This window comes from Thermobia domestica, chromosome 8, assembly GCF_964235325.1.
Source record: "Thermobia domestica chromosome 8, izTheDome1.hap1.1, whole genome shotgun sequence".
NCBI lineage: Eukaryota > Metazoa > Arthropoda > Insecta > Zygentoma > Lepismatidae > Thermobia > Thermobia domestica.
In genome coordinates this window covers 121,996,636-122,018,356 of record NC_137461.1, presented here as the reverse complement: position 1 = coordinate 122,018,356, position 21,721 = coordinate 121,996,636, and the positions used below count along the sequence as shown (strand labels likewise).

Sequence of the window (21,721 nt, the reverse complement as noted above, 5' to 3'; positions counted from 1 at the left end):
GAATGAAATGGTGGAATGAAGAAAGTGGGAAGAAACGGGAGAACCCCGAGAAAACACACGAGCACGGTGTTTCCACCACAAAGTCCACACCCGAGTGTTGGGATCGACCCAGGGACCCCAAGCACCGAAGGTGAACGCTCTACCAGTGAGGCACCGCGCCCACTATTTTTTAATAGTTCTGTATGACTCACACATGATATGTCATTCCCTTGACATACACGAACCATTTCCACACTGCCGCGAAATAGTCTATCCGCCTCCACATACAGTGAAGCTTACATCGAAAACAACTACTTTCTTAACTTTTACTATTCCCATTACCAGACTTTTACTCATTCTTCCGCACAAAAGTAAACAAATTCTCCAATTGATCCGCTAAAGTTTCTAAAATTGGTCCGGCGATACAGCAAGTAACCCAAATTTAGTATCTTGAGTCACAGTCTTATCCACTTATTCTTATGGCGTGTCTTGTTCGGACGTAGGATCAACACTCTTTGTTTGAAGCAGTCCACCAACACTGCATCACCATGTGACTAATGAAGAACGCGAACCGAACATGCAGGCAGCGCGACCGGACGACGGTTTCTCCAATCAGGCTCTTCAGCGGCAAAGGTGTTATGGCCGCTGGCGGGCTGCCATCGGGAAAGAGCTGCAAAACGGCATAAGCGGAAAATGCCCACATCCCACCTTGACACCGCCTGTATTAGCGGCCTGCCGCTGAAGTCGGCCTGCCGCCATCGAATCTGGCAAATTGTCAATGGGGGAGGCATATACGAGCATTAACTGCCGCAGTCGTTTCGTTCACTGCCTGCCGACCATTTTGCGACTGGTTTTAAAAGGATAATCAGCTTACTGTATTAGCTGTGAAACTTAATTTCCATACACCGTTCCGCTAGCAGGTCCTATAGTACAAGAGTTATCTTACTAGTCGGCGAACCGCCAGCGTTTCGGCGCCTGTCCGAGCATCTTTACCGAGGTCGATCCGTACGCTGTTTGCCAACCTTCTTTCGGCTCCTTTACTTGTCGGCACGCCGCCAGCGTTTCGGCGTCTTTCCGACAACATTTGCCGCAGTCGGCCCGTCCGCTGTTTGCCGTCTTCCTCAAAAATGTTACTCTCGTACTTGTAAATTAATTTTAAAAATTTACTTCTCATATGCCCTTTACGTGCAGTCCCTTTACTACATTTCTTTTCATACATTTGCCTCTTTTAGGGTCAGTACGCCGTCAGCGTTTCGACGTCTTTACAAGCCCGTGCTGGGTCACTAACGAGGGCGGTAGACAAGCCTACCAAAAGTGCGCCCATACAAACGTGAACATATATATATATATATATATATATATATATATATATATATATATATATATATATAGTGTAACTTAATTAATATACTAAACGTCGGGAGGTGATTCCTGACACCGGAGATAAAACGAAAAGTATAGAAAGTATAGACCAAGCTGGGTGTAGAAATGCCTCTGAGCTATGACCACCTGAAGATTGTCGAGAAAATGCAACAGCAGCCATACTCGAGAGCAAAATGTCGGATCGAAATTGTGCAAAAGGGAATGCACATTATTTTTAGTCGTAGATTCTATTAGTGTACAATCAGATGTAGTGTAATGGCGGTGTAAGGGTGACTCCCAAAGAAACTGGAGTATTCCTTCGACCATTTTATCAAACGTTGAATGAGGAAAACGAACAACAATCAAGTATACTTACAAGATTTCAACAAACAAAAGTAAAAGTACATCGTACAAATTAGAACACAAAGTTCGAAAGAAAGAGAGATACACACGTGTGATTGATCTGTTTTGTCTCAGCACAGAATAAACTCTCGGAAAAAGAATTTTAATGAAAATAAGCCTTTAACATATCACAAATCTTTAGCCTTTATATCTTATTGACTAATGGTAACGGATGATAAATGAACGGCTTTCTGTCCAAGTTACGAGTGTGCAAAAATGGAAAAAATAACTTTGAATCAGATTAGGTTTATAACGACAGTCAGGATGCAAAGATCATGTATGATGAACGAGAGTACAAGCGATTCTTGACATACAAATTATGAGAATACCATTTGGGCAAAAGTATGATGCATTAAAAGGTTTCTTCTCGCAATAAGTAATTCCTTGGAAGATTATAATTCCGAGCACAGAAGCAATGAAACTCCACGAAACACAAGCTGTTGCGCGTGTTACACAATTATACGAAGAAATACAGAGCTACCGATTTATTCTGTTTCGTACAAAGGAGGATAAAGTGAAACACTCAGAAGTACCTTGTACAGTATTTGTGCAATGCACTATGTGTGCACGAAATACCTGTGAAAAATAACAGTTCACAGTCTGATATTGTCAACCGTTCATCGCATTGCAAACATGACATTGGCGAAGCAAATTGTACTGCGTGCGGTCAAGCACCTGAAATTTCGAAGGTGATTGCTGCAGCTATGTTAACTCGAGCTATGTTAATTCTTCGGCTGTCGTGGCTAGTGTTGCATACAAAAGGCGTTTCATTACCCCCAAATAAGAAATCAAGGGGTGTGAGGTAGGGTGAAAGATTTGGTCATAACACAGGTCAATCTCTCCAAATCCAATTATCTGGGAATGTTTCATTTAAGTAGGTCTACATATACGTGTCAAATTATGCAGGTGCACTGTCATGCTGGAATCACATCTGCTGTCTTATGTTCAAGGGCACATGTTCTAACAATTTTGGGATAGCAATACGCAAGAATAAATGATACGTACTCCCACACAGAGAGGCCGGCAATAAATAATGTCCTATCCTACCACAAAATTATCCACCATACTGCACCGCGCGCTCACGCTTCACTAAAGTTGCATGTGGATTTTTACGCCCTACACATGGCTATTGATACTTTCATGACGGTCTCTGATCATTCCCAGTACGCTGTCTTCAAATTCAACTGTCCACATGGTGCGATTTCTTCTGACTTCATGTATGGGAAATTGAAGAGACCCTATCTCCCGAATGCGAATATGGAGGGATGGAAAAATTACAGGGAAAGTTACTCTCCTATGAGAGTGACGGTTACAATATAAACGCCTTGCCTCTGGAATATTTCCCCTTGCCTTTCCATAAATGAGTTGCATATTTGCCAGTTCGTGGACAGGGTAATTTGCCATTGCGCAGACAAATACAGATTAACAAAATTAATTTTACTTAAACACCAATGTCTGCAGCTTTACACGACCGTGAAAACCTGGACACAACACTCTACCCCTATACGCAACACTTCCTATCCTGTTATACAGCAAATACACACGTAACATCAAAGCGCCGGACTCTATATCACTCACAAGGTGTGTTAGATGCATACTATAACACAGCCACGCCAATTTATGCCATTTCACATCAAAACTGCAATACAGCCTTCCGCAAAACACTGTTAAGTGGCACAGCAGGGACGATAATTCCGTAAGTGCTGCTACGTCTACGCAAAGATGCCACATTCTCTTTCCTTCGTGTAGGTATTTCATACATCTCCAAAGTACATAGATTACATCGAAAAAATATTTTCCACCATTTGTTGTGTGTGTTTAGAAAAAATTTTCTTCTAAAAAAAATTGTTCCACCAGTGACAGAATCAAAATGTAAATGGGCTACACTACGACACTATTTTGATATACTCACAATAGGAATGTAGTTTTTCGTAGCACAGGATTAAGGGACGTTTTCCCAACTCCAAAAGAGGGTAAAGTCCCTCGAAAGTATCCCTGGAAGAAGATTTACCTAACGGATAAATCAAGTATACTGTTCCATCGCATTTCTTTGTATCATTATGAAACGTTTACAACATCTGATGTTTCGTACATTTTTGTTCCTTCTGTGCACAGAAGTATCATATTCCACGGAATTTTATATTACGAGGATGCAATCCCTTAATGCTGCTTACCTTCGCCCCATATGATCTCGAGAATCCCTTGTACACTCATTGATCATACAGGTATATGATCTTTGCATGTTATGTTTCTTTGTATGCCACCTGACTGCCCTATGCACAGTCATTTTAAACCAGATCTGTTTCAAAGTTATTATTTCCATTTTCACACACTCGTAACTTGGTCAGAAAGTCGTTCAATTATCATCCGTTATTAATAGCCTAGAAGATATAACTGTGATACGTTAAAGACTTCTTTTCGTTTATATTATTCTCCCGAGAGTATATTCTGTACTGAGATGAAATAGATCAATCACACATGCGCATCTCTCTTCCTCTCGAATTCCAAGTGTTCTCATTTGAACGATATACTATTACTTTTGGTTGCTGAAATCTTGTACTTGATTGTTGTTCATTGCTCTCATTCGACATTTGATAAAATAGTCGAAGGAATACTCCAGTCTCTTTGGGAGGCACTCTTGCGTCGCCAGTGCACTATATCCGAATCTACACTAATGGGATGTATAACTATAAATAATGGACATTCTCTTTTACCCGACTTCGATCCGATGTTTTTTTATTCTTGATTTATGGCTGTTCTTACATTTTTCCGACAAATTTTCGTGTGATCAAGGCGCTAACAGGAAGCATTTTTACACCCAGGTTGGTGTATACTTTTTGTTTTATATCCGGGTCAGGAGTCACCTCCTGAAGTTTATTTTAATTTAGTTACACCCTATATATATATATATATATATATATATATATATATATATATATATATGAGCGCTATTTTAAGTATTAATACCAAAAGTTTATTTAATAACGTAAATAGCTAAACTGAGAAAACTTCTTTACGTTTTTTAGTTCTTGCAAGATTTTTTCTTCAAACAAAATGAAGCTAAATATATGCTAATAAATCAATATAGCTATATTCTAGAACAATAGACACTGATTATTTCAATACTGCTCTAAAACACACAGGAATAATCACATAACAAGGGCACTTTACGCAAAGGGCTCACTGTACCCTTCACGGGTCTTTACCAACAGTATGTATTCATTGTACAGAACTGTGCCATACAGAAGAATAAATGAAACCGTTTATCTTTGATATGGTTTCGCAAGGGCGCCTATGCAAAGGGCGCACTGTACCCTTCATGAACTTTTTAACCAAAAGTAAAAGCATGTATTCATTGTACAGAACTGTGCCATAGAGAAGGATAAATGAAACCGTTTATCTTTGATGTGATTTCGCAAGGGCGCCTTTGCAAAGGGCGCACTGTACCCTTTATGAGTTTTTAAAAGTAAAGTATGTATTCATTGTAAAGAACTGTGCCATACAGAAGAATAAATGAAACAGTTTATCTTTAATGTGGTTTCGCAAGGGCATCTTATGTAAAGATCGCACTGCATTTACCATGGGTTCTTTACCAATAATAACTGCAAGAATTTATTATTAGAAAATGTACCTTTATATATAATGTGATGTTTCGGAGGGCACACCGGGACATGTCCCGGTGGGCCAGCACGGGCCTGCGTCTTTACAACCATCATTTTCCGCCGTCCTTCCGTCCGCTGTATGCCGACTTTCTGCCGACTTCGTTTTCAGAAGACATATTTAATGGAATTAATGTTCACCCACACGAAACCTTCGGACAGTTTCAATTTTTACTTAATCATTAAAGAAGATACATTCTCCATTAATTTTCCAAAATTAGACTTCTTAACGCTGGTACGCGATATTGAAACCTTCGCCAAAGTCGTGCCGACGTAGTTTTTTTTTTTTAAGAAATTGCCGGCAGTATCTTCTTGCAGTCGTCGTCCGACTGTCTGCCGACTGTTTCGAGAAAGCTTTATACGAGGGAAAAATAATCCTTAATTCGTATTTTAAAGTAACAAATTACCTTCTAACTCTCTTTGTTTTCTTTTGGTGAACTACTTTGTTTTTGCTCGTCGCGGCCAAAAATCGAGCAGAAAGACACCGGTGTCCGGTGCCAGAAATTCGACCGCGGCATCTGGTAGGCATGGACAAATTGTCCGACTATAGGCGGCAGGATCCTGATGGGGATGGTATTCTGATACAGGGTAACCTTTTTAAAACTCACGGATATCATTTGGAATCTCTAACTGAAGAACGAAATTCTTGCGGTTAGAGGCAAATGATCAAGGAAGGATGGGAGATTTATGGAACTGTGTTTACAGGTTTAAATTTACCAGGGGTAATATCGACTATGCCTAAAAATAAAGACCAAATTTTCACTTGTGTACCTTACAATTGGAATGAGGTTATGGATTTTTCAAGCGAAATTGACGAGTACTAATTAAGTGTTAGTGAGAATACCAATTAAGTGTTAGTGGGTACACCTATAAATCACATGTTAAAAAGATTTAGCCGGTTTCTTGAAACAAATGACGGAGAGATTTCTTGGTCGACCTAAGGAGTCGATAACTGATATTTTCCACAACACCCACCTACGGGGTCCGATGCTTCCCTGTCTCACTCAGAAGCGATTTGTAATACACACTTAACTTGTTTTCGATATATCTACAGTAAAAGATTATCCAATTTAATAAAAAATTTAAGCACACTTTCTCAAAACCACTTCGAACTGTGTTTACAATAGATCTCATACTACTTACCTAATAACCATAGCTGCTTGCAATAATCACTGCTTACAATTTTAATTACAGGTACAGCACTTAAAACATTCATGACACACGACTATAGTGATCAGACAAGAGCTACGAAGGTAAGTGTATAAAATATATCAGATCAGCAGAGGTAGTACATATAGTGAAATATTAAGTATAGGGTCATTCTTTGAGTGGTGTACTGCCAAAATTGTAGTATTGATTAAAGTTTATTCTCTAAATTTAGGACTTCATGGGGGTAAAATTCACTTGTACAAAATACTTGTAAATGCATTTATGCGGAAATGCATGTAAAGAATTTTTCTGATCCTGGGGGTGTCGTAATTTATTTGTTTTGGATTGGGTTAAGAACTAGAATGGAATATGTAGAAAGTTCTTATAACTGATTTCTTATTAATTTTAAAGATTTTCATCAACTGGTAAAGGCATGGACTCTCTGTATAATTTATTTTTATTCTAGATTCTAATGAAAAATTTTAAATTTTATGTGAACTTTGATTAAGTCCAGTAAAATCATATAAATAAGTTTGTATGGTGCGAATGACAACTGAGTGAAAATTCTCAATTGTAGAATTTCTGTCAACAGATTACATATAGAGATTACCAAAAACAGAAATATTTGGCAATATACGATTGGGACGATCAATAAGGTGTTGTCAACGTATAAAGAGAGTGGAGATAAAATAATGAAAACGAAATGTGTTATTTGTTCTTTTCCACATACTCATTGTGGAAAGGAACACATTTCTCCTCACGGTTTTTCAAATCCTACAGTTAGTTTTCGTAAAAACAGTGCTCGGCAGTGAAACCGACGTCAGCATCCGAAGAAAATTTCTTTCCTTCCAGCAACTACTTGTTTTAGAAACAAGAAGGGTGAAGGCACGAAGTCAGTGAATTAAGGCGAATGTGAAAATGGTCTAGCAACCTAGGCTTTTGCACATCATTTAATGTTCCTTTGACGTTGTATGAAGAAGCAGTTGTCAACTAATAAGCGGATTCCTTCCCCAGTACGCCACTAATCTTAAGAGTATTACGAAACGTTTGCAGTTGACTCCTGTCATATTTTCCAGTCACATTCTGATCATAAGTTAGATCGTCAGTGAGATTAGAAGAGATAACTGAAAACATTACTTTTTTGTCACAAGGATACACACCAGTCTTTTGGGTGTGGGAGTAAGAATACTTTCACTTTTATTCATTTAGTCAGTAGTGCCCAATATTCGTTCATATTCACAAGATGAATGTAAAAATCGTTTACATTAGGTACAGAAACAGGCAACTCTATAACGATGAATAGTCAACTAGTTGTTGCTTCAAAAAAGTTTTGATATCAATTTGGCACTTTCAGTCCTTCCAAATGTTTAATCTTCAAACCTATTGCATCTAGAAACAAAAATTATACATAAGTACCCTAAGACATTAGCACATTTATTACGTAAGTTTCATACATGTAGCATAATACTTTCCATCGAGGATAAAACTTTATTGATCGTCTCTTGTATAAGAACACTATGTTTAACACTAGCTTTTCTGGTCTCCTTGGCGTGAAAATTAATGTAAAACGATGTTTTATACATTGAGTTGCGAAAGAACATTATTCAATTACTTATTCCTGAATCCCTATCCGCACAAAACCTAGTGAAATGATTGGTGTACAGTGCTTATGCCTTGAGAAAAACAGGGCATATATATTCAATCTTTTGAAGAAATAAAACGACAGCATTTGCACAATAAACTAAAAAGAAGTTCGAGTTCTAAAGATGCCATATTGGAATTTAGAGAAATAATTCCGGAACTCTGCCTGTTCTATAACTTTCTAAAAGACCAATATTGTAGATTAATAGTCCTTACACTTCGACAACAAGAGTCTTTTTATACAGATCCACTGAGTGGTGACAACAACGCCGCGCCAGTGCTTGTGAAGCATTGTTTGAATTTGGAGCAATCATATGAGACATTGCAGTCGCTGCTATTATACAGTGGCATAGACTGTTTTCTCTCGCACAACTTCGACACTCGAGGGGAAGCATTGTCTTAAATGAAAGCATTCGTACGAAGACACTGCAGTGGCCACCACAGCACAGGCTTGTCAATGTAATATTTTGTGAAAGGAATAAAGTTACTTGGATTACTGATACAAAAATGCATAATTATTTATGGCTTACAATTTATCTTATTTTATACCATATCCTGGAGTTCTCGACACTGTTAAAGCGACTATAGACTATTCCTATATTTTGTGTTACATTGTAGTATCAGCTCTCTGATGAAGCAGATTCATAGAGCCTGAGAAAAAGAAACATGAAATTAAGGTACTAGGAACAGATTGTTGCCCGCTTGTATGTATTACTACCATTTCATCTTTCCAATTACCTTTATAACCCTGATCTTTTTGTAACGTGCCTCTGGGAGCTAAGTAATCGTCTATTATCTTTTGTTATTTGTATATTAATCACCATTTTTACAGACATTGCTATTCCTAAATGAAATATTTCTGGATCCATGTTTATTAAGACATAACTATTATTGAGACACTAAAGAAAGAAATAAAGAACGGAAATATGTTGTTGACAGAACCAAACATATATCGATGGTTTTACTTCGTTAATTTACAGGAGGTCGGTTCGTTTCCCGGTGGTAGGTACTATGGTTTGAATTAAAGCTGTAGGTCTTACGTTTCATATAGTCTAGTAGCCTAGGTGGTTAAAAGACATTTAACTCCAAGTAATAAAAGTGTATGGACAGAAAAATATTGGTAAGTGCAAGGTCAGTACGTGTGTCTAGCACACACACATAAACACACAAAGTAAGTTATGTCTATATATGTATTTGGGCATTTCTATTTATCTCTTGTGTGTCCTCGCAATACCGTCATTCAAATGATAGTAGTGGGAACTGGTATTTAATATCAAGTTTGTAAGTAGAAGGCAACAATCATTGTTCTAATTCAGAAGAAAGACGACAAAACTAGTTTAATAGTTATCGAGGCAGCTCTCTCTTTCTCTTGTGAACATCGTAAAACCCTCTCAAACATATTGTTACACGGATGAAACTCAAACATAAAGCTCCATACGCGGATGAAACTTTTGGAGGTTTTGCTTCATATTTAGCAAATTCGACCAAATATCGACCAGATATTTCCCATTTGTTAAAAAATGGAATACAGTACTCCGATACATCAATTATTTGTTGATTTTAGAAAGGCTATCAACTCAGTGAGGAGTCGAACATTGTACCGGAATATTGTATTCCAATTCTTTTTAACAAATGGGAAATATCTGGTCGATAGTTGGTCCAATACTGAATTTAATATGCCGAAAGAAACTAGTTAGACTAATTAAAATGTCTTTAAATGAATCACACAGTAACGTCCGAGTAGAAAAATATTTGTCTATGCTTTCACGGAAAGAGAGAGTATATTGAAACAAGGAGAGGCGTTGTCGCCATTATTATTCAATTTTATTCTGGAGTACACTATAAGTAGAGTCAAAGATAACAACCAAGACCTAGAACTGAATAGTGGTTATAGGAGATATAAATCTGACAATGGATGATATGACAACAATGGAGAAAATTTCAGATGTTTTATTAAAACGCCTGCAAGAACATGGGTCTAGAAGTAAATGCAGAGAAAACTAATACCTGGTAACTCGCCATGTTCATAATATTGCAAATTAAGGAAACGTTTAAATATCAAATTATACTTTCGACAAAGTGGACACTTTCAAATGTCTAGGTCAAATATTAACAGACCAAAATCACATCCACGAAGAAGTTTAATGTCGATTCAAATCAGGGAATTCGTATTATTATTCAGTTCAAAATCTTTTGTCGTCGCGAATTCTTTGAGGAAGTTCAAGCTTAAATTAGATAAAACGATAATCCTGCCAGTTGTGCTGTATGGTTCCGAAGCATTGCCGCTTAATTTGAAGGAAGAACGCCGACTAAAAGTATTTCAGAATAAGATCCCGAGATAAATATTCGGATGTAAGAGAAACGAGAATAGCGGGAACTTCATAAGGAGGAACTGCATAATTTATTCCATTTACCACAGATTGTTAGGGTCATCAAATTTAAGAGGCTCAGGTGGGTAGGTCATGCAGCTAGAATGAAAGAAAATAGGAACACTCTCAAAGTTTTGACTGTTAATCCTATCGGGAAACTTAGGAGCAGATTGAGGACAATATTACGATAGATCTCGCAGAAATAGGAATGCAAAATAGAAACTAGATCCAGTCGGCTAAGGATAGAATTCAATAGAAAGCTTTTGTAAGTATAATATTGAACTTTCGGATTGAATAGCCATAGAGATTTTTTTTGTAAATCAAATATTTAATTTCGAAGTTTTACTAAGTCGGTCAGGATGCCTCGAGTGGGAAGAAGAGGCAAGTCAAGTATGTGTTCCTTAGTAAGAGAGAACTTAGTAAGTGTTCCAGCTTCTACTCTAATCAGAAAAGGCTAGAAAATGGATGGAAAGTTCACTTTGTAGTCTTAAAATAGCCTTTGTAGCCTTTGTAGCCCTACCACATAGTTATGCAATTTATTTAGTTACGAAAAAATGAAATTTTGCAAAGTTACAATGGCTGGACGTGGATATAGCGAACACCAGGAACTGAGATTACTTTATCTGGTCACAGACGTAAAACAATAAGGATTCCAGTAAAATTAAGGAAAATTAAAACTTGTGTGATGCTCTGGTAAATTGTCGTCGATTAAATTAACATATGTAGATGTCATCTAAATATTTAACCGCATCGCCATCTGAGGCAATGCAGTTACCTGTTGCCGCAACCTGCAACTTGGAACCTGCTAAATGTTGAGTCAAGCTACGTGTTGTAACTTGCCTGTGACTTTATATTCACTGTGGAGCGGATTTCAAGCTATTCTTCGTCAGCAAATTGTCTTCCTATTTGAAAGCAGTAGTTTAGTAAGTTTTGAAATAACTGCTTAATAGTGAAAAATGTCACGATTGACTGGATTTTCTGATGAATAGTTCTCTTGCTACAATCCCCACTGTTACATATTTTTGAATATCGTCATTTAATATATAATTAAATAAGCCCATACATATTTTCTTTCTGGACTCAGTTCTTTTGAGACAAGTCAAGTATGACTTGTTAAAGTTCATCTGTCTCCACCAGGCAATTCATCTAGCATGGCTGTCCGCAGTTAGAGGATTCTTCGCTACTATTTTTCCTTACTCAACTAACTCAAAAATGTATTCTTTATGTGGTCTCCTCTCTTCTGAATGTTATTTGCTGTAGTCTGAGTAGTTAACTTCTATCGGTCTTTAATGCAAGCCTTGTATATCAAGTATAGATAATGTGAATATAGTTTTCATTGGAGATTTACAATAAAGTATTGCGTTAACCAATTTACATTTATATGGTTGCTTGTGACACATAATCTTATCTTGTTGCTATGAATAAATCAAATGTCTTAAGTAATATTCACATATGTTGTAATTTGAATATATGTACACAATCATTTGCATTACATACTATATACATACAAATATACACTTTTATACTTATACTACAGTTTATTGATGTATTGTTACGTACGATGTCTTAGCGTGAACTCCTTTGATAGATCATAGGCTGATGTATATCAAAGATTTGTTTTTCAGTTTTTCTACAATCTACAAATGGTACTGTTCCTTACTCTCCTGTCTGGACCCTAGTCTATCTGTAGTCGTAGTCTGTCTAGTCTGTAGTCTGATAATTTAGGAAGTGTTATTAAAGATACCAGAAAATTATCTTACCAGTTACATGTTTCTGCTTGCTATATATCCACTTCGTATACTCTGACTAAGAATCAACTGCGATCAGCAAGCACTTCGTGTGTACCTTTTTCCGTAACATTTTAAACTAAGAAATAGTTTAATTCAGATTGTCGGCAAGCATGATTGTTCCTGCTGTCAGGACAGTATTTCATTGAGGGAGGATAATATATGATGTATTTTAACAATCATTGTTATGTAACTGGCAATACAATGAGATAGGTAGATAGTAATTAAGTAACCCGTTGTTCATGATTCAAAACTTATTTTAATTTCTGGATACCTTCATGGCTCCTATTGTACGGTGGCAGATTTTGTTGCATCATTTAACTTTCGAACCTCAAGAGACCAACGGATAACGTTGTATAATTATCAACGTGAGTGAAATTAAGAAATGTTCTGAATTGTCTTTTGCTTTATAATTATTTAAAAAGTGAAGAACTAATATATTTTGATAATTTCAAGAACTGAAAAATTATCTAAAATATTTGAAATTAAAATCTTAACTAAAATTTGATCTTTAGTCTTTCCTATGTTCTTATGCATCAATTTCACTTTTTTGTTGGATTCATGTGAATTAACAAATACTTTTTATATTAAGACTGGAAAGAAGCATAACGTAACATCATTTGATTATTATCATGTTAATTAAAAAACAGAATTATTTGAAACTATCTTATTAATATTTCATGTACATAATATCTTTGTTCACTCATTTCCCTCTGGAGTAACGATTCACTGATAAAGTTTTATTAGTAAATATTTTCCTTGAAGTTGGTATTCATAATTTATCATAGGTAATTGAATATCCGTGTGTATTTATTAATAGTTTGTTTAACGCAAAATAGTTCTTTCTTGTTCAGTAATAACTAAAATATGATGTTTAGAAAAAAACGTTTAGGATATCGTTTATAAATAATGCGACTTTCTACTGACAAGTATCTGCAAACTAATAACTATTACCTGGAAAGATGATCCTTAGAAAAGGAGAATATATTAACTCAATACAGTGTAAAATTAATAGTGGTGGCTGTTTGGGGTATTTTCGTTCCTTTGTCAGCATGGAGGGTGACCTGCCAGAGAAGCAAAAGACAAGGTGTTGCATTTATATTAAGACAACGATATATGAAATTCATAGAGGATACTTTTCACTATTTCCCTAGATAATTGTTAACTGTCTCATATCCCCAGTATAGTGTGCTTTTTTTTAGATATTGTATTCACTTAAAGTGATGTTCTGTCGTTCAGAGAAGCTGACTGACGTTAGAAGATAAGCAAATCATTACACAGTATCCTCATGTTATGCGTATAAGTCACTAGGCATAGGTATCAAACTCTGATGGTTAGCAATCAAACAATCTGGCTTAATTCCGATAAATGTTGCTTCCGTCACTTTTTAGATTCTTACTAAATTAAGCATATTACGTCACTATGCTTGGCAATCAAATGATGATTGTTGTCGTTCAAATGACAATCAAACGATCTGGACCAATTCCAATCAATCTTGTTTCTGTGAAGGCTAACAGGTTAAGTTCTTAGTTCCCTACAGGATCATGAATATTACGACACTATGAGTGGCAATCAAACGTGATTAATAGATCTGGCCCAAATCTGATCAATTTTCTATCCATTGAGGGTTAAAGAGTTGAATTATCAACCTCCTTAAATTGATAGTTATTACGTCATTACATATGGCAAACAAACGCTGATTCTTGCCAACCAAACAAAAATGGAACAATCTGACACAGTTTTGATCACTTTTCCTACAATGGGGAGCTAACAAGCCAATTTGCTGGTCCTCTATTAAATTAAGTGTATTACATCACTAAGCGTGGCGATCAAATAAGTCGTCCAGTTCCAAATATTTGAGGATGTTCAGGTTTTTCATATGAACACTCTAAAGTATTCCAGTTTTACTAAACATGCAGATCCTACATTTTTAAAAAGTTTCTGAGATTTTATATAAATGGACAATAGTCGTTTTGTAATTCGACGACCCAAGTGATGATTCTTGCGATCAAATGACAAAAGCGATCTGGTTCAATTTTGACCAATTTTGCTTTCATGGTTATTAATGCGTTAAATTGTAACACAAAATTATGCTTATTTTGTGTTATTATGCTTATTACGCGGTCACTATGTATAGTGATCAAGAATGATTATTGGCAATCAAAAGCGATCAAACGATGTGACTCAATTCCGATCAAGTTTGGTTCCAAACGGACCAACAGGTTAAGTTGTTAGCCTCCCTACAAAATTATGCGTATTACATAACTACACGTAACTGTGAAACACTGGATATTACCTATCAAACCTAACCGAACGACAATGGAACGATCTAGTCCAGTCCCGATTACGTTTCTTTCCATTATGGGGAGGGCTAATACAGGGTGATTTTTCAAAAACTCACACATTTCATTTGGGTATAGAATTTCTAACTGAAACCTGATTTTCATGCGGTCTGGGGCAAATGATCAAGAAAGGATGAGAGATTTACGGTTTATGTTTACTGGTATAAATTCATCCGACGTAATATCGGCCACGCCTTAAGAAAAATTGCAAATATTCGCCAATGTGCCTTACAATTGGAATACGGTGCGGTGTGGTGTAATTTGAGTTTTCTTCGTTAAATGGCAACCTCGCCGAAGTCAATAACAAACAAGAAACTGGGCCGTCGTATTGGGAATTGTGCTGTACAATTCTGTGATATTGTGTGAGTATGATCAGGACACTGTGAGAAGAGTGTACTCTTTGTAGCAACACCAGTTCATCGTTAAAAGTTCTGGGGAACGAAATCTGTTGTTGCTACGCAAAGGGCATTTAGAAACCAATTTGACTAACGCGCTGCCCTAGACAGTAACATTGTATTGTTGCCAGTGAATAAATTGGAAGAAACAGAATCGCTTCTAAGTAGGACAGGGAGGCATCGGGTGTTGTGAAACATGTCAGTTATCGACTTCTTATGTCGCCCAAGAAAATTCTCCATCGTTTGTTCCAAAAAAAAAAAAAAAAAGACTATAGCTATTCAACATGTGACTTATTGTTGTTACCAATAACACTTAATTTGTATTCTCATTAACGCTGAATTAGTATTCTGCAAGTTCATTTCAAAACTCATAAACCTGATTGTAATTGTAAGGTACACTGGCGAACATTTGCTGCTTTTCTTGAGATGTGAGAGATGATCATTTCAAATTTGAACAAGTAAAGAATTTTGGTTCTAGAGTTATTGACCATCAAGTTTGGATTTTGACCTGAACAAACCTGTTAAGCAATAAGCAAATACACTATGTACTTTTAACAAAGATGTTATAAAAATCAGTGAAAGTCAATTTTCTTTCCACTATAGAGAAATTTACAACTCATAATTAAAAGTTGATAAAAAAAATATTGCTAAATAAAATTATTGCCAACATATGTATATCTTTCAGTACGTACATTTACACGACTATGATACAAAGGACCTAGGACTATATTTGATGCAAACCATTAATTACATCTTAAACAAGAATATGAAGCTTTTAAATCTGAGCAACTTCTGTTGATTTTTAAAAGGCAATTTAACTTAATATAAGTTTTTTTGGAACTTATAGTCATAATATATATACATATATATTGGAAATTGAAAATAAGATTATAATTTGTTGTTTATTTTATGAAAGGTTTTAATTTCTGTATATGTTCTTTCAGTGTTTCAGTGCGTGTATGTTTGTTAAATTAGGTTGGGTGAGTAGAACAATATTTCTTGTTATATTTTATTAATGTAACATGAAAAGAACTACTACATCGAACTTTTTAAAGTCTAGTTTTTAAATTATTTAAATATATCAACTATTACCATTTGAATGTACAGAGAACTAAATACACTGTTGTTTCTGCTGTTTTAGCAGATTTAGTTTGTTTAAGCTTACTTCATAACTTGTTTACTTAATTTGTTTGCTTAGTTTGTTTACTTTCATTTCTAAAGATATAAATTACGCATTTAAATCAAGTAAATTTAAACACTATGGGCCTTATGCAGAGTCGTTCTGACGCGTGATTAGTGTCATACTAAAGAGTTCGACTGATCTAATGTTTCCTGCACTAGTCAGATCTTTAGTACGACGCTAATCATAAGTCAAAACGAGTCTGCATAGGGCCTTATAACTTTTTTTTGTAAACTTTGTGAATGTACCTGATCAGTAGTCATCTTACATTTAGGTACCAAAACAATTATTTACTTGCTTATTTTTTAATGACTACTAATTAGTTACTAAAACCAATAAAGAACATCCACTAAAGCCAAGAGCCACTAAAGAACATACTGTGGCTACTGAGTCAATCATGTAGTGGGGGAAAACTTTATAAGCGTAGCAAAAAATGCCTCTTTAACTGTCTTAAGTTGACAAAAATTTCTAGCTAGACGGTTTGCTATACCAACAAAAAATGACATCATCGAAAGAGTTTGTACTAGTAATGAGAATTCATTATTGAGGATTCGAGAAATTACTATCAAATTCGGCATCGGTTTGCAAATCAGAAGGAAAACATATTGAAGTAAACACGAATTACATGCTAGTAGAAATACACAGAAAGAAAGCAATAAAATATTCAAGTACATCATTGAGACGATACACATTTTTATGATTATTATGATTTAGAGAAGGCTGCTCGCTTTATGTCCGACCATTTTTGACGGGTACTCACCTTAAGAGATGCCGCCACCGTTGCCGCCACCGATTATGTTCAATTGGACACCCAGCATTGTGGACTATCAGACGGTATCGCCATTTGCACTGCAGCTAGCTCCGGCTCAGGAGAGACATAGAAATTCTGTCCCACTCCTCTCTGCAAGTTTCCAGAGACCATCCAAGAACCGCTGGTATCGATGTTGAAGACGTCATTTCAACGATCCAAATGCGCAAAAATCCATTGGACTTGCATCTGTGCTTTTCACAGGAATGTCTTCAAACGGAATGACAGAAATTCCTAATTCGTCCGACATTTCCGGATAAAAACGTAGTGGTGTTCTGGCGGTATGACTCAAAGACTTGTCCATATTTATCATTACCAGGTTCACACCCATTCCATACAATTATGAGATGTCTCTCCAATAGATAGGTGTTAGAGTGGATTCTTGGAAGTATCTTGTATTTACCTTCAAGTTTTTGTCCACCTTGCGTATCATCAACTTCCCTCATATTCGAATACCGTAGCAACCATAAAGCCACGAGGGAAACTTTTCCTGCACTGACGAACAAAGTTGCTGCGCCTCTTGCCGTCTATGTCACAGTATATGATCGCCCGAATATGACCACTAGCTGTGAAGTGGACAAATGATTCATCCATTGTGACAACTTTCTTCCATTTGGAAACCGCCATTACTTTTTATACAGTTTCCTGCAGTTCGTCTCACGTTCGGCAAGTTGACGCTGTAACAGGTGGTATACACAGACCTTTCGCACAAACTTCAACTTAAGGCACTTGTGAATGGTTTTATTCATAGTTGATGATGCGGGTGGAATCTGTGGCTTATATCACGTTGAGTTGGGAATCGGTGGCTCATATTACGTTGATGGATCCCCCTTAGCACTATGGGTGTCACTTTACTTGTAGCTCTTCTAGTCATGGTTTTCGTGGGTGATGTTTCGCAAAGGGAGCTTGTTTCGCAATAGTCACCCCGAGTGTTAACCCATTCTCCCGACAGTGTTCCACAATCCATACGTACGAAAACGTAGCATGGAAAAGGGCCATTACGTAACCGTCCCAATACCAGAATATTTCACCAGATTGTCAGTTCGTGAACTCAGAGTTATTCACGAAATATTACGACTGTTGAAGGATAGCCAGGAAAATTTATACTGTATGTAAACTAAATTAGATTTAGGTGTATGATTTAGATGCTTCTTTCTCTTGTTCGTAATTATAAGACAAAAATTTTGATTCTTTCTCATTTATCTACTTCGTCCCTGTAAACGTTCTCCGTTCTTTTTTTTAAAGGAAATTAAAATAGGAAGGATTCGTTCCTGATTCTTAGAAGTGCTTCTAAAAAGCAGAAGTTACAAATACGTCTCAAACACAATATCTGAATTCTAGAATTCTATTATTGGAAGAAAAATACGAACCAACGCTAGAAAAGAGGTTATACATAGAACAGAACAGTTTTTAAAATATTCTAAAATAAACTATGTCTTTATAGTAGAAAACAGGCCTTTTATGGATACTCTGCCTGTATGCTGTAAATTATAAGTGATAAAGTTGGCTTATTATTACACTGTCATCTTCACCCCAGTGATATGGTAGAACTGAATAGAACCAAAAACCGTAACGTTTGAGAATATATTTTAAGTGCATTTATAAATCAAATTAAGTGTTTTTCTATCTACAATTTACTTATATAGTATAATCATGGGTATCTTGTTGTTTATTTGTGTTTCTTAAGCTTACAGTCCTGTATTCTCTTATTATTATTTTCACTTAATTATGAAAAGAAACCTTACATTGATTCCTTTATACCCACAATTTATAAGTGTAATGCGACAAATGTAATTTTTTGTATTACTTTGTAGATGACGCCAGCTGGTGGAATGCAGAGAAACGTGATTTTGACTCACTTCAGAAAACATGTCTCAAGTAGCGCTGATCTCCTACGTATCTTAGAAACAGTAGTTGATAAATGTATTGCTCATGCAGGTAAAGTGATTGTTTGCTCATCATTGACCATATTTCTAAGCTTTCTTCTTCAGCTTAAAATGTTAAGTACATTACTTTAAAAATATATCATATTGATGGAGCTGTAGACTCTAGTTTAAACTATCCCAGAAGTGGATTTAAAAACTCTCACAATATAACCCCAACCGGAGATTTTACAAAAATTGTAGATCTTATTAAATTTATTAAGATTTTTGTTTCAAGGTAAAAAAGCTAAATTATTCTAAATTTTGTTGTAAGAATATAGTACTTATATACAGGCTGGTGACAATACAGCATAAATTCCCTCCACGAATTTAACTCGGATCTCCCACTCGGCTCCAAAATGGTGAAAATGGAGAAGCTTGAACATTCCTTTGGGACGTTGAATTCATACCAAAGAGACATTTCTCACTATCCCTTACCGTGTTTTCTCTATATCAATGATTTCCAAATGGTGGTACACAAGTCGGGGTGTGCATTTATGTTCCATCTGATCTGCAAATAAAATAAAAGGTACATGCTACCACATGGTTTTTCAATTTCTCGAACAAATTCATGTTGTATTGCAGTCATTAATAAAACATTTTCCTGTGAAATACAAACAAAATTATAAGATCTTTTTAGAAAACTTCATAAAAAAACTTACCCCAAAAGTAAAATATCCTTGAAAAATTTTCCGTAAAGATTACTTCTGTCATATGTTAGTTGTTAATTAAATATTTGTTTGTAAAATATCACCAAAATCCCATGACTCGTATTTTAGAAAAATCAGAATAACTCACCCGAAGAGTATACTACCCCATGTGTATATTCTTATGGAAATGATTTACGCAGTACTATAGGAATATTAATGAATAATTTATTTATAAAATATGAACAAAATCGTCAGTAGTACTCCCCCCCGTATGCGCGAATTGACCTTGATGACGTCATAGGTCAAAGGTCAATGACCTTGGCCCGGGGTCAATGACCGAGGGGTACCTAGGACCACCCCCTCTAAATTTTGGCAGGGGTACCTTGGCCCACCCCCTAAATTTTGGCAGGGGTACATAGGACCACCCCCCTTAAATTTTGAAAATTGCCAAATTTAAAAATTGGGTATGGTGGCCTAGGACCATAGTATGTACCTCTATTAGTATTGGGTGTCTATGTCGTTCCCTTTCATGGGTAAAAAATTGCCAAAAAGTCAAATTTCGGGGTTTTTTGACCTAATTTATCGCCTTTGATGAGGTGTTATTACCCTATATAGTTATATGGGCGTATACAGGGGTTCATTACCTTTCATAAGACATGGGTATATTAATGCACCCCTTGAAAAATTTGGGAGGGGTACCTTGGCCCACCCCTTAAATTTTGGAAATTGTCCAATTTAAACATTTGGTATTATAGTACTGGACCCTAACATGTATTATGATAAATTTGGGTGGTCCACCTCGTTCCCTTCTAGGGGTACAAAATTGCCAAAATATAAACGTAAGCAATACGTTATACCACGTGTTTGGTTTTTGGTCGATTTTATCCCCTTTGATGAGGTGTTATTATCCTATATAGTAATATGGGCGTATACAGGGGTTCATTACCTTTCATAAGACATGGGTATATTAATGCACCCCTTGAAAAATTTGGGAGGGGTACCTTGGCCCACCCCTTAAATTTTGGAAATTGCCCAATTTAAACATTTGGTATTTTAGTACTGGACCCTAATATGTATTATGATAAATTTGGATGGTCCACCTCGTTCCCTTCTAGGGGTACAAAATTGCCAAAATATAAACGTAAGCAATACGTAGTACCACGTGTTTGGTTTTTGGTCGATTTTATCTCCTTGGATGAGGTCCTATTACCTTATATGGTTATATGGTCATGTATAGGGGTCCATTACCTTTCATAAGATATGGGTATATTTGTGCACTCCTTTAAAAATTTGGGAGGGGTACTTTGGCCCACCCCTTAAATTTTGGAAATTGCTCATTTTATATATTTGGTATTATAGTACTGGACCCTAACATGTATTATAATAAATTTGGGTGGTCCACTTCGTTCCCTTTTAGGGGTACAAAATTGCCAAAATATAAACGTAAGCAATACGTTGTACCACGTGTTTGGTTTCGACCCAATTTATCCCCTTGGATGAGGTCCTATTACCTTATATGGTTATATGGTCATGTATAGGGGTCCATTCCCTTTCATAACATATGGGTATATTGGTGCACCCCTTTAAAAATTTGGGAGGGGTACATTGGCCCACCCCTTAAATTTTAGAAATTGACCATTTTACATATTTGGTATAATAGTATAGGACCCTAATATATATATATATTACTATAAATTTGGGTGGTCCACCTCGTTCCCTTTCATGGGTACGAAATTGCCAAATTGTTAGTACAACCACGTGTTTCGTTTTTGACCTAATTTATTCCCTTGGATGAGGTCCTATTACCTTATATGGTTATATGGTCATGTATAGGGGTCTATTACCTATCATAAGACATAGGTACATTTGTGCACCCCTTTAAATTTTTGGGAGGGGTACCTTGACCCACCCCTTTAATTTTGGAAATTGCCCATTTAATATATTTGGTATTATAGTATAGGACCCTAATAGAGATTACTATAAATTTGGGTGGTCCACCTCGTTCCCTTCTAGGGGTACAAAATTGCCAAAATATAAACGTAAGCAATACGTTATACCACGTGTTTGGTTTTTGGT

At 36.2% G+C, this 21,721-nt stretch overlaps 1 protein-coding gene across 1 annotated transcript in view; it reads left to right on the top strand.

The window, feature by feature from the left end:
- Nucleotides 1-21,721, top strand: part of Obp83g (Odorant-binding protein 83g) — a 142,534-nt gene that overhangs the window by 97,999 nt on the left and 22,814 nt on the right. Inside the window, exons 3-5 of the mRNA XM_081768956.1 lie at nucleotides 6,597-6,655; nucleotides 16,030-16,065; nucleotides 18,888-19,011. Of these exons, the coding sequence (XP_081625082.1) occupies nucleotides 6,597-6,655; nucleotides 16,030-16,065; nucleotides 18,888-19,011 (219 nt within the window). The remainder of the gene's footprint in view (nucleotides 1-6,596; nucleotides 6,656-16,029; nucleotides 16,066-18,887; nucleotides 19,012-21,721) is intronic.